This window comes from Dermacentor andersoni, chromosome 5 (genome assembly GCF_023375885.2).
Source record: "Dermacentor andersoni chromosome 5, qqDerAnde1_hic_scaffold, whole genome shotgun sequence".
In the NCBI taxonomy this organism is placed as follows: Eukaryota; Metazoa; Arthropoda; class Arachnida; order Ixodida; family Ixodidae; genus Dermacentor; species Dermacentor andersoni.
Window position 1 is genome coordinate 70,793,189 of NC_092818.1, and position 26,903 is coordinate 70,820,091.

The following is a 26,903-nucleotide window of genomic DNA, read 5'->3' on the forward strand; positions in this document are numbered from 1 at the left end:
GCTCTATACGTTTATCATTACGCCATTTATTGGCTAATGGACAATCTCCCTCGTGCGACACATTTCAAACGGGGCGAAGTGTGGCGCGACTGCCTCACTAAACAGGAGGTCGCAAGAGGCAGCGCGTGGGTGACGAGTGGGAATCATTCACCTAAGGCACCGCAGACAGACCTCCGCTCATGCAGTGCTTTGTTTCCATAAATGGTCTCGATGGACGCGCTCACCGCATGCCATCGGTGAACAGACGACAGCATACTATTTTTACACCATCTCATAGTGGTCGTCGCCGCAGAGCCCGTCTTGTGCGACACTACGCTTTTCTTGTCACACTTTCGTCATACCCTCCTATTCCGCTTTCTTCCACGTGCTCTCTTCGCTATCACCGTCTTTAATCCCCCGTCGCGCTCCGCGTTCGCTCTTTCATCCTTCGCAGTGCTCGTTCGCTCGGTTACGCCGAAGGACGACGTCGAGGGACACCGGCGCTACACACAGTTGCGGGCGCATAAGAGCTGCACTTTCATATGCAGCTCTTAAAATAATGCAGCACCTGCAGAAATGCAGGAAATGCAGAAATGCAGCACTTTCAAATAAGCTAGCAGCACCTGCAGAAATCGGCGAAAGCCAGGATTGCAAGGTACAAAAACTGGCAAGTAGCCAGGAAATCGCGAAAGGTAGCCAAGAAAGTCGCCAGGCTGTTGCCATGGTCAATTAATTAAGAATAAAAAATTGATGTAGGCGAATTTGAACTGATCCTTTTAGAGCTGTTCCGTTTAGTGCACTTCGACGTATTTAAAACGTGTCCTTGCGGATCAAGTTAGAACGGGTGGCTCCGTATTCGTATTCGGGAATTGTTATCCCTGCATATATGATTAAGTAAACGCCAGTAGTTGTCACTGAACTCTAGTACCAGCGAATATGTCGTCTGCCCAATTCTCGCTCTTTAGTCGTTCGTCAATGTACCCCTATGCAAAATCTCATCTTTGCACGGAAATATCATATGCTAGTCAGGATTTCTAATCCTTAAAGAACAATGTTATGTAGTAGTTTTTATAGCCCTATATTGACGTGTTCTCACATGCCTTTACTGAAATTCATTATGGAACCGTGGTAAAACTTTACTTTCCACCGTACAGTTTACACACCAATCGGTTGTAAAAGGAGACATTCCATGGAATGATCCAGAAGTTGTTCCTGTTGAATGAAATTCGTCGGTTGCAAGGTGGAGGTTTCGTCCTCCCTTCCAAATACACATGGTGAAGATGGTCGTATACACATTGTGTTCGTCACAAGAGGCATAGTACAGCGAATTGTACTGTTTATTTGTAATATTTTGTCTGATTTGTCTGTAATTCTTGTAGGAAAACGTTGCTTTTAAAGGTAGCCAGAAAGTAGACAAGTAGCCAACCCGAAAATTTTCTCTGCACGAGCCTCCGAAACTAGCCAATCTTGACCGAAGTCGCCAAACCTGGCAACCCTGGTTACAGCTAAACACCATGGCAGCCGCGTCGGTACGTGAATTGGAGGGATGGTCTTTGTCACCGCTCTGTTAGCCCAAGAGCGCGCTCAGTTCTTCTCAACCAGTAGTGCGCGCGCACTACGCAGCATGCTACCCTGGTGAAGTCACTAGGAATTAATTTCAATCCAGGAAATGCACAACCGACGCAGACTCAATATTGGCGCATGCACCTAAATCAGCGAGTGCAAACCTCGCCACCCTTCCAAAGCGTTTCGAGTAGCGCAAGGCAGAGGGCCGCATATACAGGAAAAAAAGCGCATTAAAAGTACCTCCTGAGCCACTGCACTCGATTCGAGGTACAATGACAGCCTTTTCGAAGCTAGCATGGTAAAAAAGTGCAGCCTCATGCATTCATGCATGAGGCTGTCCGGATTTTAATTTCAGTAACAAACTATCTCAGGGAGTAACTCTCTATTCAGATGATGCTGGAACAGGGACCTCGCTGTCCGAGCCTTGAAAGCGTTACTATGCCTTTGTTCTCTGACTGGACGACATCGCTCCTTCCCTGAGTAAATCTCCTCATCTGTGTGATCTTTTTCTAACTTGCCCCTCCTTCTGCTCGCCCCCTCCCCCCTTCACTAGAATATGCAGAAGACCAAGTGCTCTGATGCTTAGGTTTCGCACTTTCGTGTTCAGTTTTATTATTTTTTCTTTCTCTGAGTTTGTTTCCTTAGCAATTCATATGTGTCATCTACGACAGGGCAGGCCTGGCAGGCATAACACCTTCCCCCCGCTGTTCCTCAGCGCAGATTTATTATCCCTAAGTGCCGCGGAGGGCGGCCGGTGTCGAGGAAGGGTGGAGCTCTGCATGTTATCATGCTGCGACGACAGAAGTCCCGTCTGCGCCTGACAAGAATATCGTTTGTACTTGTCAGATCACCATGAGGACCCGCATTACACGCAGCTGGGCCGAGGTGTCATGCATGGGAACTTAACGGGGATAAATGACCCAACCTGCAGTTCTCTCTTTAGCATAGCAATCTACGAGCTACAATTGTCGGATATGCAACACATTCTCTGCAAACAACGTCGGCAAATTCGTGTATTAACGCTACACCTATAGCGCAAGTGTTACTCCTCAATTGGCGAACATTCCGTGTTTAAGGCTCCGACACGTGCTTGAGTTGGAAAAGGTTTCGACGACCATAAAACGAGCCAACACAGCAGACAACGCAGACGAGATGATCCGGCTTGCCCAATATTGTAGCTTGCCTTACCTCGCTTTGTGTTCCTGGTTTATGGGTTTTATAGTCACACCTACTTGGATGATGTGCAGTGAGGTTGACTATGGCACTAGCTCTCTACCTTACGAGTATCTCCCAGAGCACCGTAATAACTGCCTTTCAGAACATCTTATTAATTCACCGTCTAGACCTCTATGTAAACCGCGGAGGCTCTTTGAGGGTCTTTCTTAGAAGGAGTAGCTGCGCACAAGGTTCTTAGGCAGCTCATTTGTAACGTGAAAAAATTTCATAGGCTCTATAGCCGGTGGAAACATAAGAATTACAAGGCATTATGCATTTCCATTTCGAACACAATTTGCATAGACGACAAGAAAATTTATTCACCCGTAGGCACGCATACAACTCTGGTATGGACGTAGGGTACAATATAACGTATCGCGCATGCAAGAATCGTCTCGTTGATATAAAAAAATAGATATAAACATAACTGATGAGCAAACAAATAGTAAATGGTGTCTTTTTTACGCTGGCTTTGGCATACAGAAAAAGAAAAGAACACTCCTACAGTGTAAATTCAAAAGCATCATTGTCAGCATTGAATTCATGAATGACACTCGGGGCACACACAAGTACAGAGCTTCTACTCAGGCAAAGAGAATTTGGGCATCATTCTGGCGGTAGAAAGCCTTCACCTCGAGAGACGGTTACGTACTACGTAGACCAGCGGCGAAGAAACTCGACTTCACCAGGTTTGAACAGCTGCTCTTCAAGATGAGGCCATACCATCACCCGTAGTTTGCGCACTGTGGAGTACAGTGCTCTATTTGACTGCTAAGATCGTACTGCAGTGCTGCGGAAGTACCACAAAACGTATACCAAGCGCTGTAGTAGACGAGACACGCAAACCGATCTCGCCGCCATGGTTCCCGGTCGATGGATATTTCAAACATTCTTGCATGCGGCTTCTAGAAGGTGCGTGCTACAACGCACTACTTTACTACGTGCGTGTTGGTCTCTGTTTGTACGCAACGTATGCGTTTATCATTCGCTACCATATCCCAGCGTTCAAGCCTGTCTCTTGTAGGTACAATGCCCCACTGATATACGTTACTTGAGAGGGCAATTCAGGTGAAAGCACGGCTGTCCATGTTTGTGTAGCAGCTGTCCATGGAGGCACAGCTCTCTCACACATTTCATAAATCCTTGAAATTGGTGCCACATGCAACTTTGTATTTCTTATCTTTACAAGCTGTCTCTGTAAGCGCGCAGCCGCCGCATACTGCGGTTCTGGCTTTACCGCTGTCGGAAACAAGTTGACTCTACTTCGCGGCATAAGCGTTCGACCGTAATGGCCGAGAAAATAAAGGATGAGTACCTGGGTACTTACCATCATCAAGTAGGTCACATGTAATATTAGTGCCCAGTAGCCTACCAAATGTAACTATGCACGGGAAGCTCTGTCTTCCGCTATATTTGGGCAGATGACAAAATTGCCGCTCTACATATTGCAACTTGTTTAGCCAGAACCATGAGAAAATAAGTGTGTTTACTACGCGTACTGCTGGTGACGGCGGGAGAGCTACCCTTGCAGCAAAGAACAATTTGCTGCACAATACCTTCTTAATAAAGAAAACACTTTCTCGTAGCGGTATGACGACGCAATCACTGCTTCTGTCTCTTCTTTAATGGAGCTGACAATGTCTCACCCTGTGTGAGGTGAAACATCCCTTGTACAAATTTTGATGCCTAGTATTTGCATATGCTACGTCTGTTTAATACCTCTTGGCAATGTTATGGCAATGTTGTAATCGCATGAAACGTGCCTATTATAATTTTCTCTTCCTTTGCTGTTCAGTGCGCAGACCATGTGCGCGCATCCTTTTGTTAGCGCTGTTGCCTTTAAAAGTTCTGCGACGAAGCTGAGCCGTGTCATGTGTTGTACTGCCGTCAGATAGAATAAACGGCCTTTCGACATATCTGTCTCCGTTGTAATAAGCAGCATATCCTGAATTTATTGGCTCGCATTTCGTCATATTAATTTTACCCCCTGACAATTGATGCATACTGATTATCAATACGAAATAGCTTTACAAGACTGTGCGCGTCCCGTAAGAACAAAGTAAGGTCGTACGAATACGCTGATACCTTAATGCACCCGGTTCCTGGGATAGGAAGACGTCTTATAAGCGGGCTCTCGCTAAAACGCTTTAACAACGTCTCAATCGCAAGCACAAACAGGATAGGTGACAAAGGACAGCCCTGCCGCACTCCCCTTGTCACGCCAAACCTAGGTGTCAAGGTTTTGTCTAGTAGTAGTTCAGCTGTTGTTCCCGAATAGAACATCTGCAAGATACCTACAAGCTCTTCGGGGAAGTTTAGCCCCGTAACACCTCAAATAAGTATTAAACGAGAAGAAAGGAGGTTAACCGAGGGCCCGATTTTTATTAGTCATATCATAAGGAGCCAACAAACACTGACACCAAGGACAGCATGTGTGGGTTTATTGACCGGTTGCCTTCACCCAAAAAGATCACGTTCTCGTGACGCCTGCGGCAGAAAGGATGTTCCACATCCGCCGCCAAGGTTTATGTGTGGCGGCACTGGCTAACACTCCCAGAGTTCTACTAGGAAACATAGAAACACCCATGAAAATGGACGGAGAAACGGCACCGCGGTAGCTTAATTCGTAAAGCATCGCACGCGTAATGCGAAGGTTGTGAGATCGTTCCCCACCTGCGGCAAGTTGTTTTTCATCCACTTTCATTTCGATTATTTATCGTTTCTTTATTTTATTTATTAAGCACAAGCAATCCCCCTTATGTTGTCCTTGGTGTCAGTGTTTGCTGGCTTCTTGTGATATGACACATATAAGTATTGTTGTTCCAAGGGGTCAAACGCTTTGGCTTGGTCGAAGCTTACCAATATTCCTCAAGATACACGGGCTGTTGTGTATTGTGTGATACGACGTGCTAAGTTGAGAGATGAAAATGCCCTCCGACCAGGCACGGAACGTGTTTGATATGCACTGACTGTTTTCGGCAATAATACCTTCATGCGATTTACAGGGAGGGTTCTCATTATCTTACAATCTGTGTTGAGCAGCGTTATAGTACGAAGGGTTTGGGTGCGAGCTAGTTGGTACAGATCATTCATAATTAAAACAGTGCCAAAAAACACGGACAAGGGAGGACACAGGACAGCGCTCGTACTGTGTCCTCCCTTGTCCGTGTTTTTCGGCGCTGCTTTAAATATGAACAGGGTTATAGGCTTCCAAGATGAGGGTTCTGCAGGGTTGGAGTTTGGCGTTGGCAAGAGAAACACGGGGCCCCGATTAAACGATTTAGGAATACCTTCCCGTGCAAGAATTCCTTTAAGAAGAGATACGAAGGCGGTGCTTACTTATGGCCAGCAGGACTGGTTAATTTAGACTGGTGAGCCATCTCGACGGGGTGTTGATACGCTGTGCATAGATAGCACAACATCAAAAACTTCTTAGATTTGTTGGAGACAATAAATTCTTGCCTTCTGTATCTTCAACTTGTGGTCGGTCATCACGAAAACCAAAATTTCTTCACCTAAGAGTTGCCTATCGTAAATATTTTCTGGTGAGCATACGTCTGAGAACCAGTTCCAAAATATTCTTTCAACATCTCGCCTCGTACCGTTCTCTGTACCATCTTCGGTTAGAACGTTTTCAATAATATAGCTGCCATTTTGCCATCCTGCGGGTCGTTCGAGTCATCTGCAGTACCTCAGGATCAGAAATTGGCCTGTTCGTCATCCACGTCTTTGCAGAGGTACGAGAGTGCCAGCTAATAAGCTTGTGATAACGTTCCCGCTGGCAATCTAGATAATCACACATTACCGTGTTTGGAAGTCGCCATCTTGCACTATTCTTATCCTTCTCAAGCACTCACCAGCTGCTCAGTCTCTTTTTTTTGTGTATGTTTCGTGCTAGCCGCTATTCATGCTGACCTCCACCTTTCTTTTAATGTACCCAACGCTTTGATGTTGAATTCATAATCACTTACTGATGTGGTTATTGCTGCTTTTAGTTCTGTTAGGGCCACCTGGCCACGCAAAGAAGCAACGTATGGGGTGCGATCTTGTACGCGTTCCAAAATAGAACAGAGGCGGTCCGTTCCATCGAGCCGCACACGATTGGTCAATTTGAACCGCGACGAATGCCATGACGTCAATTGTCACGTGAGCCGTGACGTCTTGCTGCTCATAATTATTCCGTGTCGTCTGCTAACGGACGAACGCCACGGAACGGACGGAGAGTCCGTCCGGAGCGATAGAACGGATTAGAACGGCTACCAGACGGCTTGGATTGGATTAGAACGTAAGTGCTCGGGACAGTTAGCATCTTTCGTATCCGGTTCGATCCGATTCCGCGCTCCCAACAGTTGGAGAACATGGCGTTTTTCTCTGCCGTGCCTTTTCGTGTCGCCTGTGCGGCTGCTGCAGTCGCGCAGAGACGACGACCCGAGGTAGATGATGCATTTGAAGAGTTGACGGAAGAAGACTTCCGGCAGTATTTTCGTCTGTCCAAACGAACAGTGCGTAGCTTGTGCGACGAGCTTGACCCTATCATTGGATGCCAGCGAGCCAGTGGCCTTTCCACAGAAAGGAAGGTGTTGTGCGCGCTGCGATTCTTCGGCACCGGAAGCTTCCAGAGGAGCGTTGGTCGCGAGGAACACGTAGGCATGGCACAGTCGGCCGTGAGCAGCACCACTCACGAGGTGACGGAGGCCATCATTTCCGTGTTTGCCCGGCGAAAGTTGGTGGACTTTCCGTTGACACCGGCTGCCAAGGATGAGGCAAAGGCGGCGTTTGCGCGACGCGGCGTCATTCCAGGCGTGCTAGCGTGCGTCGATGGCACATTGATCGCCATTATGAAGCCAGAAGGACTCAGCCCGGCTGACACGGCGAGCTTCATGTCGAGAAAGGGTTATTACGCCCTGAACGTCATGGTCGTAAGTACCGTTGGAATGTATTACTTCAAACTGTGGTTGCCATTTTTACTCGCCCATAGTTGCAATTGTTCGGTTTAATGCCCAAGCTGGCATAACAAGTAATGTAACGATTAAAAGAGGACATGCGGGGAACTGTTTACGAGCTCGTTGAAATCTGACATGTCGGGAGTAATGATGAGTGCCATGTGTTGTGCATAATCAGTCTGCCGTTCCAAAATTGTGTTTTAAATGGGCAGCAGTCGTAGCAGAAATGGATACACTGTAGGGAAGACACGATGGAAGCATTTTGAACACGGAAGTACTTACAACCATCGCATGGGCTGGCTTTGGCTCGTATGGGGGTTCTTGCGCAATATCGGGCCTCGAGTTTTCATTTAGCTATCAATTAGTGCGAACCATAGGCGTCCACATAAGGGGGGGTGGCGCATTGCCCCCCCCCCCCCCCCCCAATTGCAAGACCCTGTGCACGCCTATGGCTGAAACAGTCTGCTAGTTGTACCAGCGTACGTGAATTCTTTTGTGCATATGAATAGCAAAACGGATTTCGAGCATATCTGCAGCGCTATTTTGTATTGCTCCCCATTGCAGGTTTGCAACGCGGAACTTCGCATTCTTGTTGTGGACCCCCGGTTCCCTGGTTCGTGCCATGACTCTTGGGTGTGGCAGCGTAACCCACTGCGTGCACGCCTAGCCGCACAACTGCAGCCTGGCGAGTATCTGCTTGGTTAGTATTCGTAATGCGTACCCCTAACTAGGGCAGAGCACTCAGCTGTCACTTTCTGTAATAGGAGACTCAGGATATCCTCTCGAGCCATGGCTGCTTGTTCCAGTACCTGGCAGCCATGCCGGCACCACCTCTGAAGGCCACTACAACCAGGAGCACGCATCCATGCGCAATGTTGTGGAGAGATGTATCGGGGTGTTGAAAAGCAAGTTCCGCTGCCTGCAGCGCTTTCGGACACTGCTATACAGCCCCGATAGAGCAGCGCGAATCATTTATGCATGCGTTGCCCTCCATAACATTGCCTTGGAGGCGGGCGACTGGACATTGGACGATTATGGTGGGGAAGTGCCGCCAGCTGAGGAGCCAGAGGAGCCAGGAGACATCCAGGTGCTGGCACCACACGACGTGTTCCTCAGAGGAAGGCAGCAGCGCAGCGCCGTTGTCAACCTTTTCTGAAGGACACAGGAATGGTGAGTTTTCATAATACATAATTTATTTATACGAGGTGCAGTGCCCTTAGGCTGTCACAGGGCTGTGTTTGTACAGCGGAAAATACAATAAAAAATTTGTATACACAACAAGTGCACCTCCATACGGATGGTCAATGTTCCCAATCCACACATCCGACAGATTATGATAATTTAAACACAAACGAAGTACACTTCGTTTTGCCAAAGACTTGAAAAATTATAGACCGATCAGCTTACTGTCCGTTGCCTACAAAGTATTTACTAAGGTAATTGCAAATAGAATCAGGAACACCTTAGACTTCCGTCAACCCAAGGACCAGGCAGGATTCCGTAAAGGCTACTCAACAATAGACCATATTCACACTATCAATCAGGTGATAGAAAAATGTGCGGAATATAACCAACCTTTATATATAGCTTTCATTGATTACGAGAAAGCGTTTGATTCAGTCGAAACCTCAGCAGTCATGGAGGCATTGCGGAATCGGGGTGTAGACGAGCCGTATGTAAAAATACTGAAAGATATCTACAGCGGCTCCACAGCCACCGTAGTCCTCCATAAAGAAAGCAACAAAATCCCAATAAAGAAAGGCGTCAGGCAGGGAGATATGATCTCTCCAATGCTATTCACAGCATGTTTACAGGAGGTATTCAGAGACCTGAATTGGGAAGAATTGGGGATAAGAGTTAATGGAGAATACCTTAGTAACTTGCGATTCGATGATGATATTGCCTTGCTTAGTAACTCAGGGGAGCAGCTGCAACGCATGCTCACTGACCTGGAGAGGCAAAGCAGAAAGGTGGATCTAAAAATTAATCTGCAGAAAACTAAAGTAATGTTTAACAGTCTCGGAAGAGAACAGCAGTTTACGATAGGTAGTGAGGCACTGGAAGTGGTAAGGGAATACATCTACTTAGGACAGGTAGTGACTGCGGATCCAGATCACGAGACTGAAATAATCAGAAGAATTAGAATGGGCTGGGGCGCGTTTGGCAGGCATTCTCAGATCATGAACAGCAGGTTGCCATTATCCCTCAAGAGAAAAGTTTGTAACAGCTGTGTCTTACCAGTATTCACGTACGGGGCAGAAACCTGGAGGCTTACGAAAAGGGTTCTACTTAAATTGAGGACGACGCAACGAGCTATGGAAAGAAGAATGATAGGTGTAACGTTAAGGGATAAGAAAAGAGCTGATTGGGTGAGGGAACAATCACGAGTTAATGATATCTTAGTTGAAATCAAGAAAAACAAATGGGCAAGGGCAGGACACGTAATGAGGAGGGGAGATAACCGATGGTCATTAAGAGTTACGGAATGGATTCCAAGGGAAGGGAAGCGTAGCAGGGGGTGGCAGAAAGTTAGGTGGGCGGATGAGATTAAGAAGTTTGCAGGGACTACATGACCGGGGTAGTTGGAGAAGTATGGGAGAGGCCTTTGCCCTGCAGTGAGCGTAACCAGGATGATGTTGATGAAGTACACTTATACAAAGAATCCTTTAAATAGAATGCCACAGCCGTGGAAACAATTGTACCCTCGTCACTATGCAAGAGTCTCCAAGGCTGCCACTTATTAACAGTAGTACTCGCGAAGCAGTCGTAAGGCAATGCTTCATGCCCCTTCATCTGTGAAGAACTGCATTCGCTGCTGCTCCCAAGCTAGCATTGTCTTATGCAATATGCACATCACAAAGTACTTCTTTCCTAGTGAAACATGAAACGCGGTAGCAACGTGAAAGTGCAGCCTTTTCTTTAAATATCACATGAAATATGAAATAAAAACATCCCCTGACCCATCATAGTCATGACAGACTTGATGGAAGCAATACATATGATTGGCACTCTGTACTCATGGTCACCATCAGCAAAAGGTGCGAAAAATGTTCATAAAACACATCAGAATGAACGCAACCGCCGCATCCTGTGCATTTTGACGCTCAGTGTACGTTGGTAGGAGTGAGGCAATATGCTTGCTAGCCATCTCTTGTGCTAGGTGTATCAAAACTTCTGTGCAAGCATGAATACGCAGGCGAGGCAAGCAAGTAACGCGTAATGAATGCGGATTCAAACACAAACAAAATGTAACGCCGAGTGTAGTGACAGCATCACACTCGTCACAGCATGTCCAAATGGGTAGATGTAAATTAACGTAAAAGCGCAAAAAAATAGATAGGTCAACTTTATCACACTCTATGATGACAAGTACATCACAAACCTTGTAGTACAACATGCTTCAGGTAGCAAAGCATGTGACAACATTGCAACATCAGCATCACACAATTCGTTTTCACCACGGCATGTAAAACTTGCAGTTACATTTACGTGACCTTGCAAGAAAGAATGACTATCCCAGGTATGTCCATTCCCTTGTCAGTGTTTTGAGTCACTGACTAGAAGCATTCATTTCTCGGCAGCAATTGTAGTGCGATGCTAAACAACAGGTGAATCATAATTGTAAAAAGGTGAGTGCACTTGCCAGCTGTGATGAAACATGTTACATAAAACATGAATAATTGGCTCTACAATCTCACAGCACCCAGAAAGTGTCACGCGTGAAAGTTATTCTTGCAATGACTCCCTTGGAACGAAGACTAGAGGAAACCAATCACTGGTGTGGTGCAATGATGATGGTCATTTTCATTTGTGAAACTATGCAACTTAAAGAGTGACTAGTTTGGTGCTTCGGAATAAAGACGACATTGTAGTCGTTGCACCTTAGCCTCACTGTGCCGAAATGAAAATATCACAGTGCAAACACTATGCGGTAACGCTTCATAAGGAGTGCAGTAAGCTACAACACAGTGAAGCAATATAAATATCGCAGTACAAAACCCATACACAGAAATCGACAACTATTTGTAACGATTCCAGTGTGAATGACTAGGCGTCTCCGAAATGTGTAAATAAAAAAAGCACGCTGGCATTGCAGCTGGATAAGCATAAATAGAAAGAGGCAAATACAACAGAACAAAAATGGGTGCGCACATTGCACCTCTCAACCAAAAGATCCTCCTCTATTACTCAAAGGAAACTCAAACAGAACAAAAATGGGCGCGCGCATTGCACCTCTCAACCAAAAAATCCTCCTCTATTACTCAAGGGAAACTCAAACAATAAATAAACAAAACAAACGGAACTGGTGAAACAAATGAATAAAATAAATTAATTTCTCGCTTGCTGCAGGTGCTCAGCGATGTCCTGCGCTATGGCGCGCACCTGTTCCAGGATCCCCTCCTGGGCTGCTGCCGTCCGTTCTGCCGCGACAGCGAGGCGGGTTGTGGAAGCCTCGATTCTGCGCAGCACCTGGAATGAATAATCATGGTGGAACTGTTCGCATCAGTTGCTGATTACTCGCAACCAGCTCACGGCTGCAAGCTGCTGTTGTGAAGAATTGCAACGTGCACAACGATTCCCTCTCTGCTGAAGAGCCACTGGCCTGATGGAATTCTTTGGCAGTGTCAAGCGTCGCGTACAAGCTGTACCCTCCTCGTTTGGCCAGACAAACACCTGCTGGAACTACTCTTCCGTCATCTATTCTAATGCATCTCTCACCACCAAACAGCCCTTTTCAGGGCTAACCAACCTTTCGTCCGGCGGCTGATCGTTGGCAAGATACGTTACCGAGCCCTCTATACAACGCATATTTCTTGTTTACATCCCAAGCTGATTTGTTTTTCAGATTCATGATTTACTTATAACAAAGCACACAGAATATTTATGTCCTTCATGTAAAATGACACCAAAGGGCCTACAAACCTGCAGCACCTCGTCGCCCTGTTCCAGGCTGCGGGCGCACTGCGACGACATCGTAGTCAGGGTATCCACCCGTCGCGGTCGCTGTCGACGTGGTGGCCGAACAGGGTGCTGCAACACTGAAAGCATACAGCATTTTCTACAGTTGCACGGCATTTTATGGTACGAATAAAAGTGGCTATGGCCATGTTATGGCTTATTGGGCTAGTTCAATAAAATACAAGAGCTCATTTTATTTAACAGCTTGAGGATCAATAACTTACCAGGTGCAGCGGCCACCCTTTCGGCAGGCGCCGCGCCGCGCGGTGGATCCTCTGCCGCTGTAGAGTAAACACATTAATGTTTACGAACTGCACACACACTTGGCGATAATTAAAACACTCATTCCTCTGATGCTTACGTGTCGCTGTACTCACGCCCGCAGCCTCGTCTTCGACGACGACTTCCATCGCATAGGTGGGGACGTCAGCCTGCTGGAAAATGTCGTAAGCGTGGCTATTCGTTACAATGCCTATGTTCCAAGTTTTCGTACTAATTTACGAAAATATTGTGCAATTATTGAGTGCTTAATGATCCCATGTGTTGCCGTCCTCGTGCACTTCCGTGAAGGCATTTTAATTCTGTGTTAATCACTTAACCCCCCTTTTCCCGAAAACGCAGCCAACTGAGATTCTAGTTGATTAACCTACCTGCTTTTCCATTCTCTCCTACGCTATTTTCCTGTTCACCAACGGTGTTGCGTTCTGCTAAAGGTAGCACTTACAGATAATGGCAAACTCTAAACCGGCACCATTCAGGAACCCATGATATTACGGCGGCAGTGTGCTTACCTCTTGGTAGGGGAGGTCGGTCACGCCGTGGAGGCGGACCGTCCCGGTGAGCTGCAGTACTCTGCCATGGAAGCCATGCAGCCGCCCCCCTCCTGTTTTTCTGAAAATACACGCCAATGTCGAAGGACAAATCGCCCAGGCCATTGGACGGTCACTCACCTTTGTTCTTGGGCAAGTGCGGCAGCGTTGCGGCGGGCCTCGAAGACTTGCTTCCGCCACCACTCTTGCCACTGCTCGACGGTTTTCACGACGGGGCCTTGCGTGTTGAGCTGGTCGGCTAGCTGCTGCCACAGCCGTCGGCGGTCGCCAGCAGTGAAGCGTGGCCCCAGCTCGCTGGATCTTATAGCCAGCTGGGGATGCTCTTGCATGAAGGCGACCACCGTCTCCTTCTGAGCCTCCGACACGCGCGGCCCCTTCGCCGGTGCTTCTACGTTAAGCGCCATGGCTTCAACTGAACGACTAAACCAACCGCTTCAAAATTCGCGCTGTGTGCTTGAAACGGGGTGGTAGCTAGCGCCATCACTAAACGTTTCGCAAAACTGCGACACCACCTAGCGCCATTTGAAGACATTAACCGCAATATTTTGTTTCAGTCGTTTTGCATTCCAAATTGCATCTTTGAAAAGCAACACCAACACATTTTGCTACTCACTCATAATAGCAAAATATTTCTCAACATGTTGCAAACGCTTCTCAATATATTATACGGTCCCCAAGCAGACGTCAAAAGCATGACGCAGGCTTCCACTTCGCTCATTGGCTGTTTGCTTCCTCTCGTTCTCGCGAACACTGCGAACCGCCTATTTCGTGACGTTTAGAACGGAGGCGGTCCGTTCTATTTTGGAACGCGTACAAGATCGCGCCCATGGTTTCCACATATCAGTACCTCCACTTGGCCTTCATTTGAGGTTCAACACGACAGTGAAAGCTCGATGATCTGAAATGTGTCCCGCGTCTGAAGGGATATCTTGGATGCTGCACTGTATAATTTGCGATTCACGGGGGAAATACATTCAATCTAGACGACATCACGATTGCCTTTGCAGCCACGTGGCCCCCGAACTTCCATAATGCATATGTGCCCAGGCATCCGATAAAATGCATTCTTTCACTATACGGCACAATTCAGCTGCATGCGCATTGGAAGCGTTTTTCCTTGCCCGCCATGAGTCGCCCAAGAGGTCGAGCACAGAGTTGAAATCGCCAACCGAGAAAAATGGGTGGTCGTGTAACAAGAATGGGGAGTCTTGCAAAAGAATTCGTCGCGGTCTGAACGTACGGCGGGCCAATAGACTTTCAATGGCCGAATTTTCCTCTCGGCCCAGAAGAAATCAATACCTCTTACACGACTTTCTAAATCAAATAGGCGGTGATTTCCATGTATTGGCATGGCATACCTGGCAGATATTGGAGATTTTCTTTACGGTGACTCAATCTGCTTGCCAGCCCAGTATTCCAGTGGAAGCAGGGATCTGTTCAATGCAAAGAACTGTGAGAGCATCTGCGTGGAACACATCTTGAGCAATTGGTGGATGTGAACATATAGTGTTAACCAGCAGAAACAAAAACCTCTCATACTGATGGCTTCTGCAGGAAGAATGTTTATAAGGCAAAATAAAATTAAGGAATTTTTGCACAAAGTAAAATATTGGACTTAAGACAGCGTGCAGAGTGAGGCACTGTATAAGTCTTCCCAGTCCCAAGTATACTTGCTTGGAGACGAAGAGAAGATTCTGTGAAGCGCAATTATTTTTCTTACTTTAGCGTACCTTAACCACTTCAGTAGCAAGAAAGCTTTGATTTCAGATAATTGGCTAATTGTGCAAATATAAGCATAGCCGCATGCAACATCCACGTGCATGGAAGGGTTATGTGAAACAGGATGGTGCCTTTCCCAATTTATGATTTGATTCTTTGTTTGTCTTTTTGTTGTACTTCTCTGCCTGTACTTATGCTTATGTCGCCTTTATTGCATCATATTCATCACATCTGATTTTTGGTTCACATCTGAAGCCATGCTACGCTTTGGTAGATTGCATTTTCAACTAGTCACAATAATTGATCATCTAATTATGCAAGCTGCTCCTTAGAAGTGTAGCATTCTTACCGTAATGCGGGACGAAGAAGCGGCTCTTGTGTGGAACCCCGTTTTCCACTGCGCTCATTTTGCGAGTATTTTTGCATGTTTTCGGGAGGCGCCGCTTTTGAGACCCTCGGCGATCGAAGCGGAGTCAGCTAGACATCCGGAGGAGACCGACGTCACAGCGTCAAGCGCTCCGAGGAAGCGCAATCACCTGATGAGTGACACAGGCAGCGAGGACACCTTGCTGTACTACTCTGCTTCAGAAGAAGATCTGTCGGATGACGGCGACTACTTTGCCAGGCAAAAAGGAAAAAGGAGAATCGTCACTGCTTCCTCGTCTTCAACAAGGACGACGGCGGCAGCAAAGGCCAATGACACGGCTCGTACCATCCTCTTCTTGCCCGAGACGCCGGCCGACAACCTGAATCGGCTAAACAGGCAAGCCATATCTGTAACACTAGAGGCTCTTGTTCCAAATGAGATAACGGATATGAGAATTAACACCCGTAAGAACATTCTCGCGGTTGATATCAAGAACAGAGCAGCATTGGATATCTTGAGTACAGTGAAAATGCTGGGCAATACAAATGTTCGCACCATAATACCACAGGACAGCAATACTATATCAAGTGTGATTTATGATGTCGATGAGTCAATCGACGACAATGATCTGCCTATTTTGGGCAAACCCGCCACAGCAGATGTAACTATTAATGAAATCCGTCGCCTAGGAGATTAACGCTGTGTGAGGATAACTTTAAAGGGAGGTAGCTTGCCGTCCCACGTAAAAATTGGATTTTTTCGTCATCCAGTGAGACCGTTCGTTCCAAGACCACTTCAGTGCCGTAATTGTTTGAAGATCGGGCATGTCAGCGGCATATGCAAAAATTCGACCGTGTGCGCAGGGTGTTCTGCGCAGCACAGCGCTGATGCTTGCCGTGCGACTCACTTCAAGTGTGCCAATTGCTCTAGACCCCATGAAGCATCGTCGAAAGACTGCCCGAGACGCAAGACAGAGCGGAAAGTCCTAAAATAAATGGTGAGAGACAACTCAACTCACAGAGAGGCCGCCGCCAAAGTTCGACGACGTAGTGTCCGCCGTCACCGTAGATGATCCTCGTCTACTAGAAATACTGATACCGTCGCAAGACAGACGCTACTTCCTGAGGCTGGTGCTCCCAAGGCGCTCACCCACACTAACAACACGGTGTCTGATGACGAAGTGAATACCTCTACTGCAAACGACTGGCCTGCACTTCCGACATTAAGTCCTTCAGCCCAACAAAGGTCGACGGTGGAGTACCGACGAACCAATGAGGGCGCAGAACACGTGCGAGATCAAGACAAGCAAGTAATCGCCATAATAAAATCTCTAATGAAAGTCATTCGCGTGTTGATAAATGACATGCAGACGCCATCTGCTCGAGGTGCACTACAAGTGCTGGACGGCCTGGATCCGGTTCTTGCGAGCCTCGAGTAGCAAGTACAATGGCTCTACCGCGTCAGCCGTTCTTCAGACAAGTCAAAGAAGCATCTATTATACAATGGAATGCCCGTGGCCTGAAATCCCGCAGTGGTTTTCGCCATTACGCTTTCACCAATCGATTTCCCATTGTTCTGGTCTGTGAACCGAAGCTACAGAAACCTGTCCGGATCTCAGGCTATGAACCTCATGTGTCATCGACTTGTACTGACATTAGCAAAGTGATCATCTACATAAGGTGTGAACCGACTTACGTTGTTCATCCAGTGTGGCCACATGACACTAATCAGTATGTGTGTTTGACCGTGAAAAACGAAAAACTTGCGTTTGCTTTAGTGGGCGCTTACCTTTCTCCATCAAGTGGTTTCGATAGGCAGAGACTGAGTGACATTATAGATGCGACACATGGTACATGGATTGTTGGTGGGGACTTCAACGCGCATCATTTATTTTGGGGAAGCAACAAGATAAATTCCAAAGGAAGAAACCTCGTGTCCTTTGCTTGCGACCATGAACTTTTTTGTCTAAATGATGGCAGTCCCACGTTTCTGCGCGGCCGGACGTACACTAGTTGTTTAGACTTAGCATTTGTTTCGCGATGCCTCACTCGCTGCGTCCATTGGTTCGTAGATATAGAAACCCACGAAAGCGACCACATTCCTACCTACCTGAAGATAAAAGGCCTCATCAAATCCGTTCCATCAAATTTTAAACAAACAATAGATTGGCGAGAGCAGCATTCCGGGCAAGTTGGTAATCCATTACTTAAATGACATTGCGCGACAAAAAACGACACGGACGTGAGACGACACCAGTTTGGCCCGTGTTTAAATCCCTTATGGAAGACGCATGCCACGAAGGCATTTCGTCCACATTAGAATCTGAGATCGCCAAGGCTATGCAGGATGCTATGCAGTCATTTCGGCCATTAGAGAAATACACAGATTTTGATTCGGATATACAGAGCCTCCGTGCAATCCGCCGGCGAGCGGAGCGATGATACAGACGGTCTAAATCGTTCTACGACCTTAGAGCGGCCAGATGCATTCAAAAGAAAATTCAGCGTCGCCTTTCTGTGCTGCAAAATCAACGCTGGAAATCGTTTTGTGAGTCTCTCGACCAGCGTAAACCTCTGTCGGTTGTCTGGAGAACAATCCGTGGACTTCGAACAGCTGCTCAACAGCGTCGTCCATTTAAGTCTCTAGCCCTACATCAAGGACGCCGTGAATTCGAGGTAGCCGAAGAATACTGCGCAAGGATCGTGGGTGCGATGCTCACGTATTCCCGTTGCGCACCTGTTCCCATTGTGCCCCCTTGCTCCCGAGATCCTCATATGGACGCTGCTTTCTCCATCGAAGAAGTGGAGGCTGCACTTGCTGGGTGCAGCCGATCTTCGTCACCAGGACACAATGGCATCACATACTCTGCGCTTGCAAACCTTGGTCAAGAGGCCAGAGATGCCCTTGGCCTATACAACGCATCATGGCGTGACGGCCTGGTCCCTACAACGTGGAAATCCAGTCGGCTTGTTGCACTCCTCAAGGCTGGCAAATTCCCGTTGGAATGGTCATCTTACCGTCCAATAGCAGTGGCCAGCTATGTCGGCAAGGTATTGGAGAGAATGATTCTTACACGGTTAGAATGGTACTTCGAATTTTACAACGTCTATCCAGAGGTAATGGCTGGTTTTCGACGCGGCCGCTCGCCAATAGATAGCGTTATAGACCTGGTAACATACGTACAACACCAGAAACATCTGAAACGAATCACTGCGGCCCTATTCCTTGATGTTAAAGGTGCGCACGACAATGTAGATCATCATGCAATTCTGGACGCCTTAGAAGCTGTAGGGATTGGTGGACGCACCTTTCGCTGGATATGCAACTATTTGAATGGAAGATCTTTATTTATTTTGACTGAAGACGGACCAGCGCCATCTAGCTATACCAGTCGTGGTGTACTGCAAGGCAGACGGAGTACTCAGCCCTACCCTTTTCAACCTGGTGCTCGTTGGTCTCGCTGATTCGTTACAGCAAACCGTTCAGTTCTCCGTATATGCAGACGACATTTGCATAGGGCTTCAGGCGTGACACGTGTACAAGTCCGCGCACGACTTCAGAAAGCCTCAACGGCTGTGTCAACATACCTAAGAAGACAAGGCCGGAGCTTTCCGCTGAGAAATGTGCACTCGTTGCTTTTACTCGCAAAGCGATGGCCCCGTATGCTTTGCGGATTAATGACCAAATTATACGATAAAGATGAACGCACCTATTTCTTGGCGTCGTCATTGATAGAGACTTGTCTTGGAGCTCTCACATCTCGTTCATGACAAAGCGTTTGGCCGCTATTGTGGACCTTCTTGCGTTTCTCGGCGGGAAGTCCTGGGGCGCATAGGTTCCGTCAATGTTGCAACTATATCAAGCACTGTTTTAGGGCTTCCTGCGGTACAGCTTACCTGCACTTAAATCACTCGGCAGCACGTGCGTACCGAGCGATTTAAGCAAAGAAACGGCACTTTTAAGAGAACTTATGGGACCTTGCTGAATCGATATTTTCATGGGCTATAGGCTTACCGTTTTTTCATTTTTCCGAGAAAATTAATCTGCATCTATTCCTTTATTTATCCCATAAATCAGCGTTAGCACGTGCGTACCAAGCTATTTAGGCGAAGAAACGGCACATTTAAGAGAACTTATGGGACCTTGCTGAATCGATATTTTCATGGGCTATAGGCTTACCGTTTTTTCATTTTTCCGAGAAAATTAATCTGCGTCTATTCCTTTATTTATCCCATAAATCAGCGTTAGCACGTGCGTACCGAGTGATTTAAGCGAAGAAACGGCACTTTTAGGAGAACCTATGGGACCTTGCTGAATCGATATTTTCATGGGCTTTAGGCTTACCGTTTTTTTCATTTTTCCGAGAAAATTAATCTGCGTCTATTCTTTTATTTATTCCATAAATCAGCGTTAGCACGCGCGTACCGAGCGATTTAAGCGAACAAACGGCACTTTTAAGAGAACTTATGGGACCTTGCTGAATCGATATTTTCATGGGCTATAGGCTTACCGTTTTTTCATTTTTCCGAGAAAATTATTCTGCGTCTATTCCTTTATTTATCCCATAAATCAGCGTTAGCACGTGCGTGCCGAGTGATTTAAGCGAAGAAACGGCACTTTTAAGAGAACTTATGGGACCTTGCTGAATCGATATTTTCATGGGCTATAGGCTTACCGTTTTTTCATTTTTCCGAGAAAATTAATCTGCATCTATTCCTTTATTTATCCCATAAATCAGCGTTAGCACGTGCGTACCAAGCTATTTAGGCGAAGAAACGCGCACTTTTAAGAGAACTTATGGAACCTTGCTGAATCGATATTTTCATGGGTATAGGCTTACCTTTTTTCATTTTTCCGAGAAAATTAACCTGCGTCTATTCCTTTATTTATCCCATAAATCAGCGTTAGCACGTGCGTGCCGAGTGATTTAAGCGAAGAAACGGCACTTTTAAGAGAATTTATGGGACCTTGCTGAGTCGATATTTTCATGGGCTATAGGCTTACGTTTTTTCATTTTTCCGAGAAAATTAATCTGCGTCTATTCCTTTATTTATCCCCTAAATCAGCGTTAGCACGTGCGTACCGAGCGATTTAGGCGAAGAAACGGCACTTTTAGGAGAACCTATGGGACCTTGCTGAATCGATATTTTCATGGGCTACAGGCTTACAGTTTTTTTTTCATTTTTCCGAGAAAATTATACTGCGTCTATTCCTTTATTTATCCCATAAATCAGCGTTAGCACGTGCGTACGGAGTGATTTAAGCGAAGAAATAGCACTTTTAAGAGAATTTATGGGACCTTGCTGAATCGATAGTTTCATGGGCTATAGGCTTACCGTACTTTCATTTTCCCGAGAAAATTATTCTGCGTCTATTCCTTTATTTATCCCATAAATCAGCGTTAGCACTTGCGTACCGAGTGATTTAGGCGAAGAAACAGCACCTTTAAGAGAACTTATGGGACCTTGCTGAATAGATATTTTCATGGGCTATAGGCTTACCGTTTTTTCATTTTTCCGAGAAAATTCATCTGCGTCTATTCCTTTATTTATCCCATAAATCAGCGTTAGCACGTGCGTACCGAGTGATTTAGGCGAAGAAACAGCACATTTAAGAGAACTTATGGGACCTTGCTGAATCGATATTTTCATGAGCTATAGGCTTCCCGTTTTTTCATTTTTCCAAGAAAATTATTCTGCGTCTATTCCTTTATTTATGCCATAAATAAGCGTTAGCACGTGCGTACCGAGTGATTTAAGCGAAAAACGGCACGTTTAAGAGAACCTATGGGACCTTGCTGAATCGATATTTTCATGGGCTATATAGGCTTACCGTTTTTTCATTTTTCCAAGAAAATTAATCTGCGTGTATTCCTTTATTTATCCCATAAATCAGCGTTAGCACGTGCGTACCGAGCGATTTAAGCGAAGAAACGGCACTTTTAAGAGAACTTATCGGACCTTGCTGAATCGATATTTTCATGGGGTATAGGCTTACCGTTTTTTTCATTTTTCCGAGAAAATTAATCTGCGTCTATTCCTTTATTTATCCCATAAATCAGCGTTAGCACGTGCGTAGCAAGCTATTTAGGCGAAGAAACGGCACTTTTAAGAGAACTTATGGGACCTTGCTGAATCGATATTTTCATGGGCTATAGGCTTACCGTTTTTTCATTTTTCCGAGAAAATTATTCTGCGTCTATTCCTTTATTTATCCCATAAATCAGCGTTAGCACGTGCGTACCGAGTGATTTAGGCGAAGAAACGGCACTTTTAAGAGAACTTATGGGACCTTGCTGAATCGATATTTTCATGGGCTATAGGCTTACCGTTTTTTCATATTTCCGAGAAAATTATTCTGCGTCTATTCCTTTATTTATCCCATAAATCAGCGTTAGCACGTGCGTACCGAGTGATTTAGGCGAAGAAATAGCACTTTTAAGAGAATTCATGGGACCTTGCTGAATCGATATTTTCATGGGCTATAGGCTTACCGTTTTTTCATATTTCCGAGGAAATTATTCTGGGTCTATTCCTTTCTTTATCCCAAAAATCAGCGTTAGCACGTGCCTACCGAGTGATTTAGGCGAAGAAACAGCACTTTCAGGAGAACCTATGGGACCTTGCTGAATCGATATTTTCATGGGCTACAAACATACCGTTTTTTCATTTTTCCGAGAAAATTAATCTGCGTCTATTCCTTTATTTATCCCATAAATCAGCGTTAGCACGTGCGTACCGAGTGATTTTAGCGAAGAAACAGCACTTTTAAGAGAAATTATGGGACCTTGCTGAGTCGATATTTTCATGCGCTATAGGCTTACGGTTGTTTCATTTTTCCAAGAAAATTAATCTGCGTCTATTCCTTTATTTATCCCATAAATCAGCGTTAGCACGTGCGTACCGAGCGATTTAAGCGAAGAAACGGCACTTTTAAGAGAACTTATCGGACCTTGCTGAATCGATATTTTCATGGGGTATAGGCTTACCGTTTTTTTCATTTTTCCGAGAAAATTAATCTGCGTCTATTCCTTTATTTATCCCATAAATCAGCGTTAGCACGTGCGTAGCAAGCTATTTAGGCGAAGAAACGGCACTTTTAAGAGAACTTATGGGACCTTGCTGAATCGATATTTTCATGGGCTATAGGCTTACCGTTTTTTCATTTTTCCGAGAAAATTATTCTGCGTCTATTCCTTTATTTATCCCATAAATCAGCGTTAGCACGTGCGTACCAAGCTATTTAGGCGAAGAAACGGCACTTTTAAGAGAACCTATGGAACCTTGCTGAATCGATATTTTCATGGGTATAGGCTTACCTTTTTTCATTTTTCCGAGAAAATTAACCTGCGTCTATTCCTTTATTTATCCCATAAATCAGCGTTAGCACGTGCGTGCCGAGTGATTTAAGCGAAGAAACGGCACTTTTAAGAGAATTTATGGGACCTTGCTGAGTCGATATTTTCATGGGCTATAGGCTTACGTTTTTTCATTTTTCCGAGAAAATTAATCTGCGTCTATTCCTTTATTTATCCCCTAAATCAGCGTTAGCACGTGCGTACCGAGCGATTTAGGCGAAGAAACGGCACTTTTAGGAGAACCTATGGGACCTTGCTGAATCGATATTTTCATGGGCTACAGGCTTACAGTTTTTTTTTCATTTTTCCGAGAAAATTATACTGCGTCTATTCCTTTATTTATCCCATAAATCAGCGTTAGCACGTGCGTACGGAGTGATTTAAGCGAAGAAAGAGCACTTTTAAGAGAATTTATGGGACCTTGCTGAATCGATAGTTTCATGGGCTATAGGCTTACCGTACTTTCATTTTCCCGAGAAAATTATTCTGCGTCTATTCCTTTATTTATCCCATAAATCAGCGTTAGCACTTGCGTACCGAGTGATTTAGGCGAAGAAACAGCACCTTTAAGAGAACTTATGGGACCTTGCTGAATAGATATTTTCATGGGCTATAGGCTTACCGTTTTTTCATTTTTCCGAGAAAATTCATCTGCGTCTATTCCTTTATTTATCCCATAAATCAGCGTTAGCACGTGCGTACCGAGTGATTTAGGCGAAGAAACAGCACATTTAAGAGAACTTATGGGACCTTGCTGAATCGATATTTTCATGAGCTATAGGCTTCCCGTTTTTTCATTTTTCCAAGAAAATTATTCTGCGTCTAATCCTTTATTTATGCCATAATTAAGCGTTAGCACGTGCGTACCGAGTGATTTAAGCGAAAAACGGCACGTTTAAGAGAACCTATGGGACCTTGCTGAATCGATATTTTCATGGGCTATATAGGCTTACCGTTTTTTTCATTTTTCCAAGAAAATTAATCTGCGTCTATTCCTTTATTTATCCCATAAATCAGCGTTAGCACGTGCGTACCGAGCGATTTAAGCGAAGAAACGGCACTTTTAAGAGAACTTATCGGACCTTGCTGAATCGATATTTTCATGGGGTATAGGCTTACCGTTTTTTTCATTTTTCCGAGAAAATTAATCTGCGTCTATTCCTTTATTTATCCCATAAATCAGCGTTAGCACGTGCGTAGCAAGCTATTTAGGCGAAGAAACGGCACTTTTAAGAGAACTTATGGGACCTTGCTGAATCGATATTTTCATGGGCTATAGGCTTACCGTTTTTTCATTTTTCCGAGAAAATTATTCTGCGTCTATTCCTTTATTTATCCCATAAATCAGCGTTAGCACGTGCGTACCGAGTGATTTAGGCGAAGAAACGGCACTTTTAAGAGAACTTATGGGACCTTGCTGAATCGATATTTTCATGGGCTATAGGCTTACCGTTTTTTCATATTTCCGAGAAAATTATTCTGCGTCTATTCCTTTATTTATCCCATAAATCAGCGTTAGCACGTGCGTACCGAGTGATTTAGGCGAAGAAATAGCACATTTAAGAGAATTCATGGGACCTTGCTGAATCGATATTTTCATGGGCTATAGGCTTACCGTTTTTTCATATTTCCGAGGAAATTATTCTGGGTCTATTCCTTTCTTTATCCCAAAAATCAGCGTTAGCACGTGCCTACCGAGTGATTTAGGCGAAGAAACAGCACTTTCAGGAGAACCTATGGGACCTTGCTGAATCGATATTTTCATGGGCTACAAACATACCGTTTTTTCATTTTTCCGAGAAAATTAATCTGCGTCTATTCCTTTATTTATCCCATAAATCAGCGTTAGCACGTGCGTACCGAGTGATTTTAGCGAAGAAACAGCACTTTTAAGAGAAATTATGGGACCTTGCTGAGTCGATATTTTCATGCGCTATAGGCTTACGGTTGTTTCATTTTTCCGAGAAAATAATTCTGCGCCTATTCCTTTATTTATCCCATAAATCAGCGTTAGCACGTGCGTACCGAGCGATTTAAGCGAAGAAACGGCACATTTAAGAAGACTTATGGGACCTTGCTGAATCGATATTTTCATGGGCTATAGGCTTCCCGTTTTTTCATAATTCCGAGAAAATTATTCTGCGCCTATTCCTTTATTTATCCCATAAATCAGCGTTAGCACGTGCGTACCGAGCGATTTAGGCGAAGAAACGGCACTTTTAGGAGAACCTATGGGACCTTGCTGAATCGATATTTTCATGGGCTACAGGCTTACAGTTTTTTTTCATTTTTCCGAGAAAATTATACTGCGTCTATTCCTTTATTTATCCCATAAATCAGCGTTAGCACGTGCATACCGAGTGATTTAAGCGAAAAACGGCACTTTTAAGAGAACCTATGGGACCCTGCTGAGTCGAAATTTTCAGGGGCTATAGGCTTACCATTGTTTCATTTTTCCGAGAAAATTAATCTGCGTCTATTCCTTTATTTATCCCAAAAAATAAGCGTTAGCACGTGCGTACCGAGCGATTTAAGCGAAGAAACGGCACTTTTAAGAGAACTTATCGGACCTTATTGGATCGATATTTTCATGGGCTATAGGCTTACGTTTTTTCGTTTTTCCAAGAAAATTATTCTGCGTGTATTCCTTTATTTATCCCATAAATAAGCGTTAGCACGTGCATACCGAGTGATTTAAGCGAAAACCGGCACTTTTAAGAGAACCTATGGGACCCTGCTGAGTCGATATTTTCATGGGCTATAGGCTTACCATTGTTTCATTTTTCCGAGAAAATTAATCTGCGTCTATTCCTTTATTTATCCCAAAAAATCAGCGTTAGCACGTGCGTACCGAGCGATTTAAGCGAAGAAACGGCACTTTTAAGAGAACTTATCGGACCTTGCTGAATTGATATTTTCATGGGCTATAGGCTTACGTTTTTTCGTTTTTCCGAGAAAATTAATCTGCGTCTATTCCTTTATTTATCCCCTAAATCAGCGTTAGCACGTGCGTACCGAGCGATTTAGGCGAAGAAACGGCACTTTTAGGAGAACCTATGGGACCTTGCTGAATAGATATTTTCATGGGCTATAGGCTTACCGTTTTTTCATTTTTCCGAGAAAATTCATCTGCGTCTATTCCTTTATTTATCCCATAAATCAGCGTTAGCACGTGCGTACCGAGTGATTTAGGCGAAGAAACAGCACATTTAAGAGAACTTATGGGACCTTGCTGAATCGATATTTTCATGAGCTATAGGCTTACCGTTTTTTCATTTTTCCGAGAAAATTAATCTGCGTCTATTCCTTTATTTATCCCATAAATCAGCGTTAGCACGTGCGTACCAAGCTATTTAAGCGAAAAACGGCACTTTTAAGAGAACCTATGGGACCTTGCTGAATCGATATTTTCATGGGCTATAGGCTTACCGTTTTTTCATATTTCCGAGAAAATTATTCTGCGTCTATTCCTTTATTTATCCCATAAATCAGCGTTAGCACGTGCGTACCGAGTGATTTAGGCGAAGAAACAGCACATTTAAGAGAATTCATGGCACCTTGCTGAATCGATATTTTCATGGGCTATAGGCTTACCGTACTTTCATTTTCGCGAGAAAATTATTCTGCTTCTATTCCTTTATTTATCCCATAAATCAGCGTTAGCACTTCCGTAACGAGTGATTTAGGCGAAGAAACAGCACCTTTAAGAGAACTTATGGGACCTTGCTGAATCGATAGTTTCATGGGCTATAGGCTTACCGTTTTTTCATATTTCCGAGGAAATTATTCTGGGTCTATTCCTTTATTTATCCCAAAAATCAGCGTTAGCACGTGCCTACCGAGTGATTTAGGCGAAGAAACAGCACTTTCAGGAGAACCTATGGGACCTTGCTGAATCGATATTTTCATGGGCTACAAACATACCGTTTTTTCATTTTTCCGAGAAAATTAATCTGCGTCTATTCCTT

At 45.0% G+C, this 26,903-nt stretch overlaps 1 protein-coding gene and 1 long non-coding RNA gene across 4 annotated transcripts in view; both read left to right on the forward strand.

The window, feature by feature from the left end:
* Positions 1–26,903, forward strand: part of LOC140218478 (uncharacterized) — a 318,844-nt gene that overhangs the window by 203,900 nt on the left and 88,041 nt on the right. The gene's annotated exons all lie outside the window — the stretch shown is intronic.
* On the forward strand, positions 7,507–13,016 carry LOC126523460 (putative nuclease HARBI1). 2 transcript variants are annotated; one of them, XM_055066741.2, is made up of 4 exons: positions 7,507–7,679; positions 8,268–8,403; positions 8,468–8,873; positions 12,096–13,016. In XM_055066741.2, exons 1-3 carry the CDS (start codon positions 7,599–7,601, stop codon positions 8,857–8,859), a joined length of 609 nt encoding a protein of 202 aa, XP_054922716.2. In that variant the 5' UTR covers positions 7,507–7,598; the 3' UTR covers positions 8,860–8,873; positions 12,096–13,016. The 2 variants fall into 2 exon arrangements, with proteins under 2 accessions (XP_054922716.2, XP_054922715.2); XM_055066740.2 differs by having other exon boundaries at positions 7,508–7,679; positions 12,054–13,016.

Bases quoted from the DNA above. Each gene is read 5' to 3' on its own strand.
- LOC126523460 (XM_055066741.2), top strand. From the start codon at position 7,599: ATGAAGCCAGAAGGACTCAGCCCGGCTGACACGGCGAGCTTCATGTCG. The intron at 7,680-8,267 runs GTAAGTACCGTT...TCCCCATTGCAG, and splicing joins ACGCCCTGAACGTCATGGTC to GTTTGCAACGCGGAACTTCG. The intron at 8,404-8,467 runs GTTAGTATTCGT...TTTCTGTAATAG, and splicing joins GCCTGGCGAGTATCTGCTTG to GAGACTCAGGATATCCTCTC.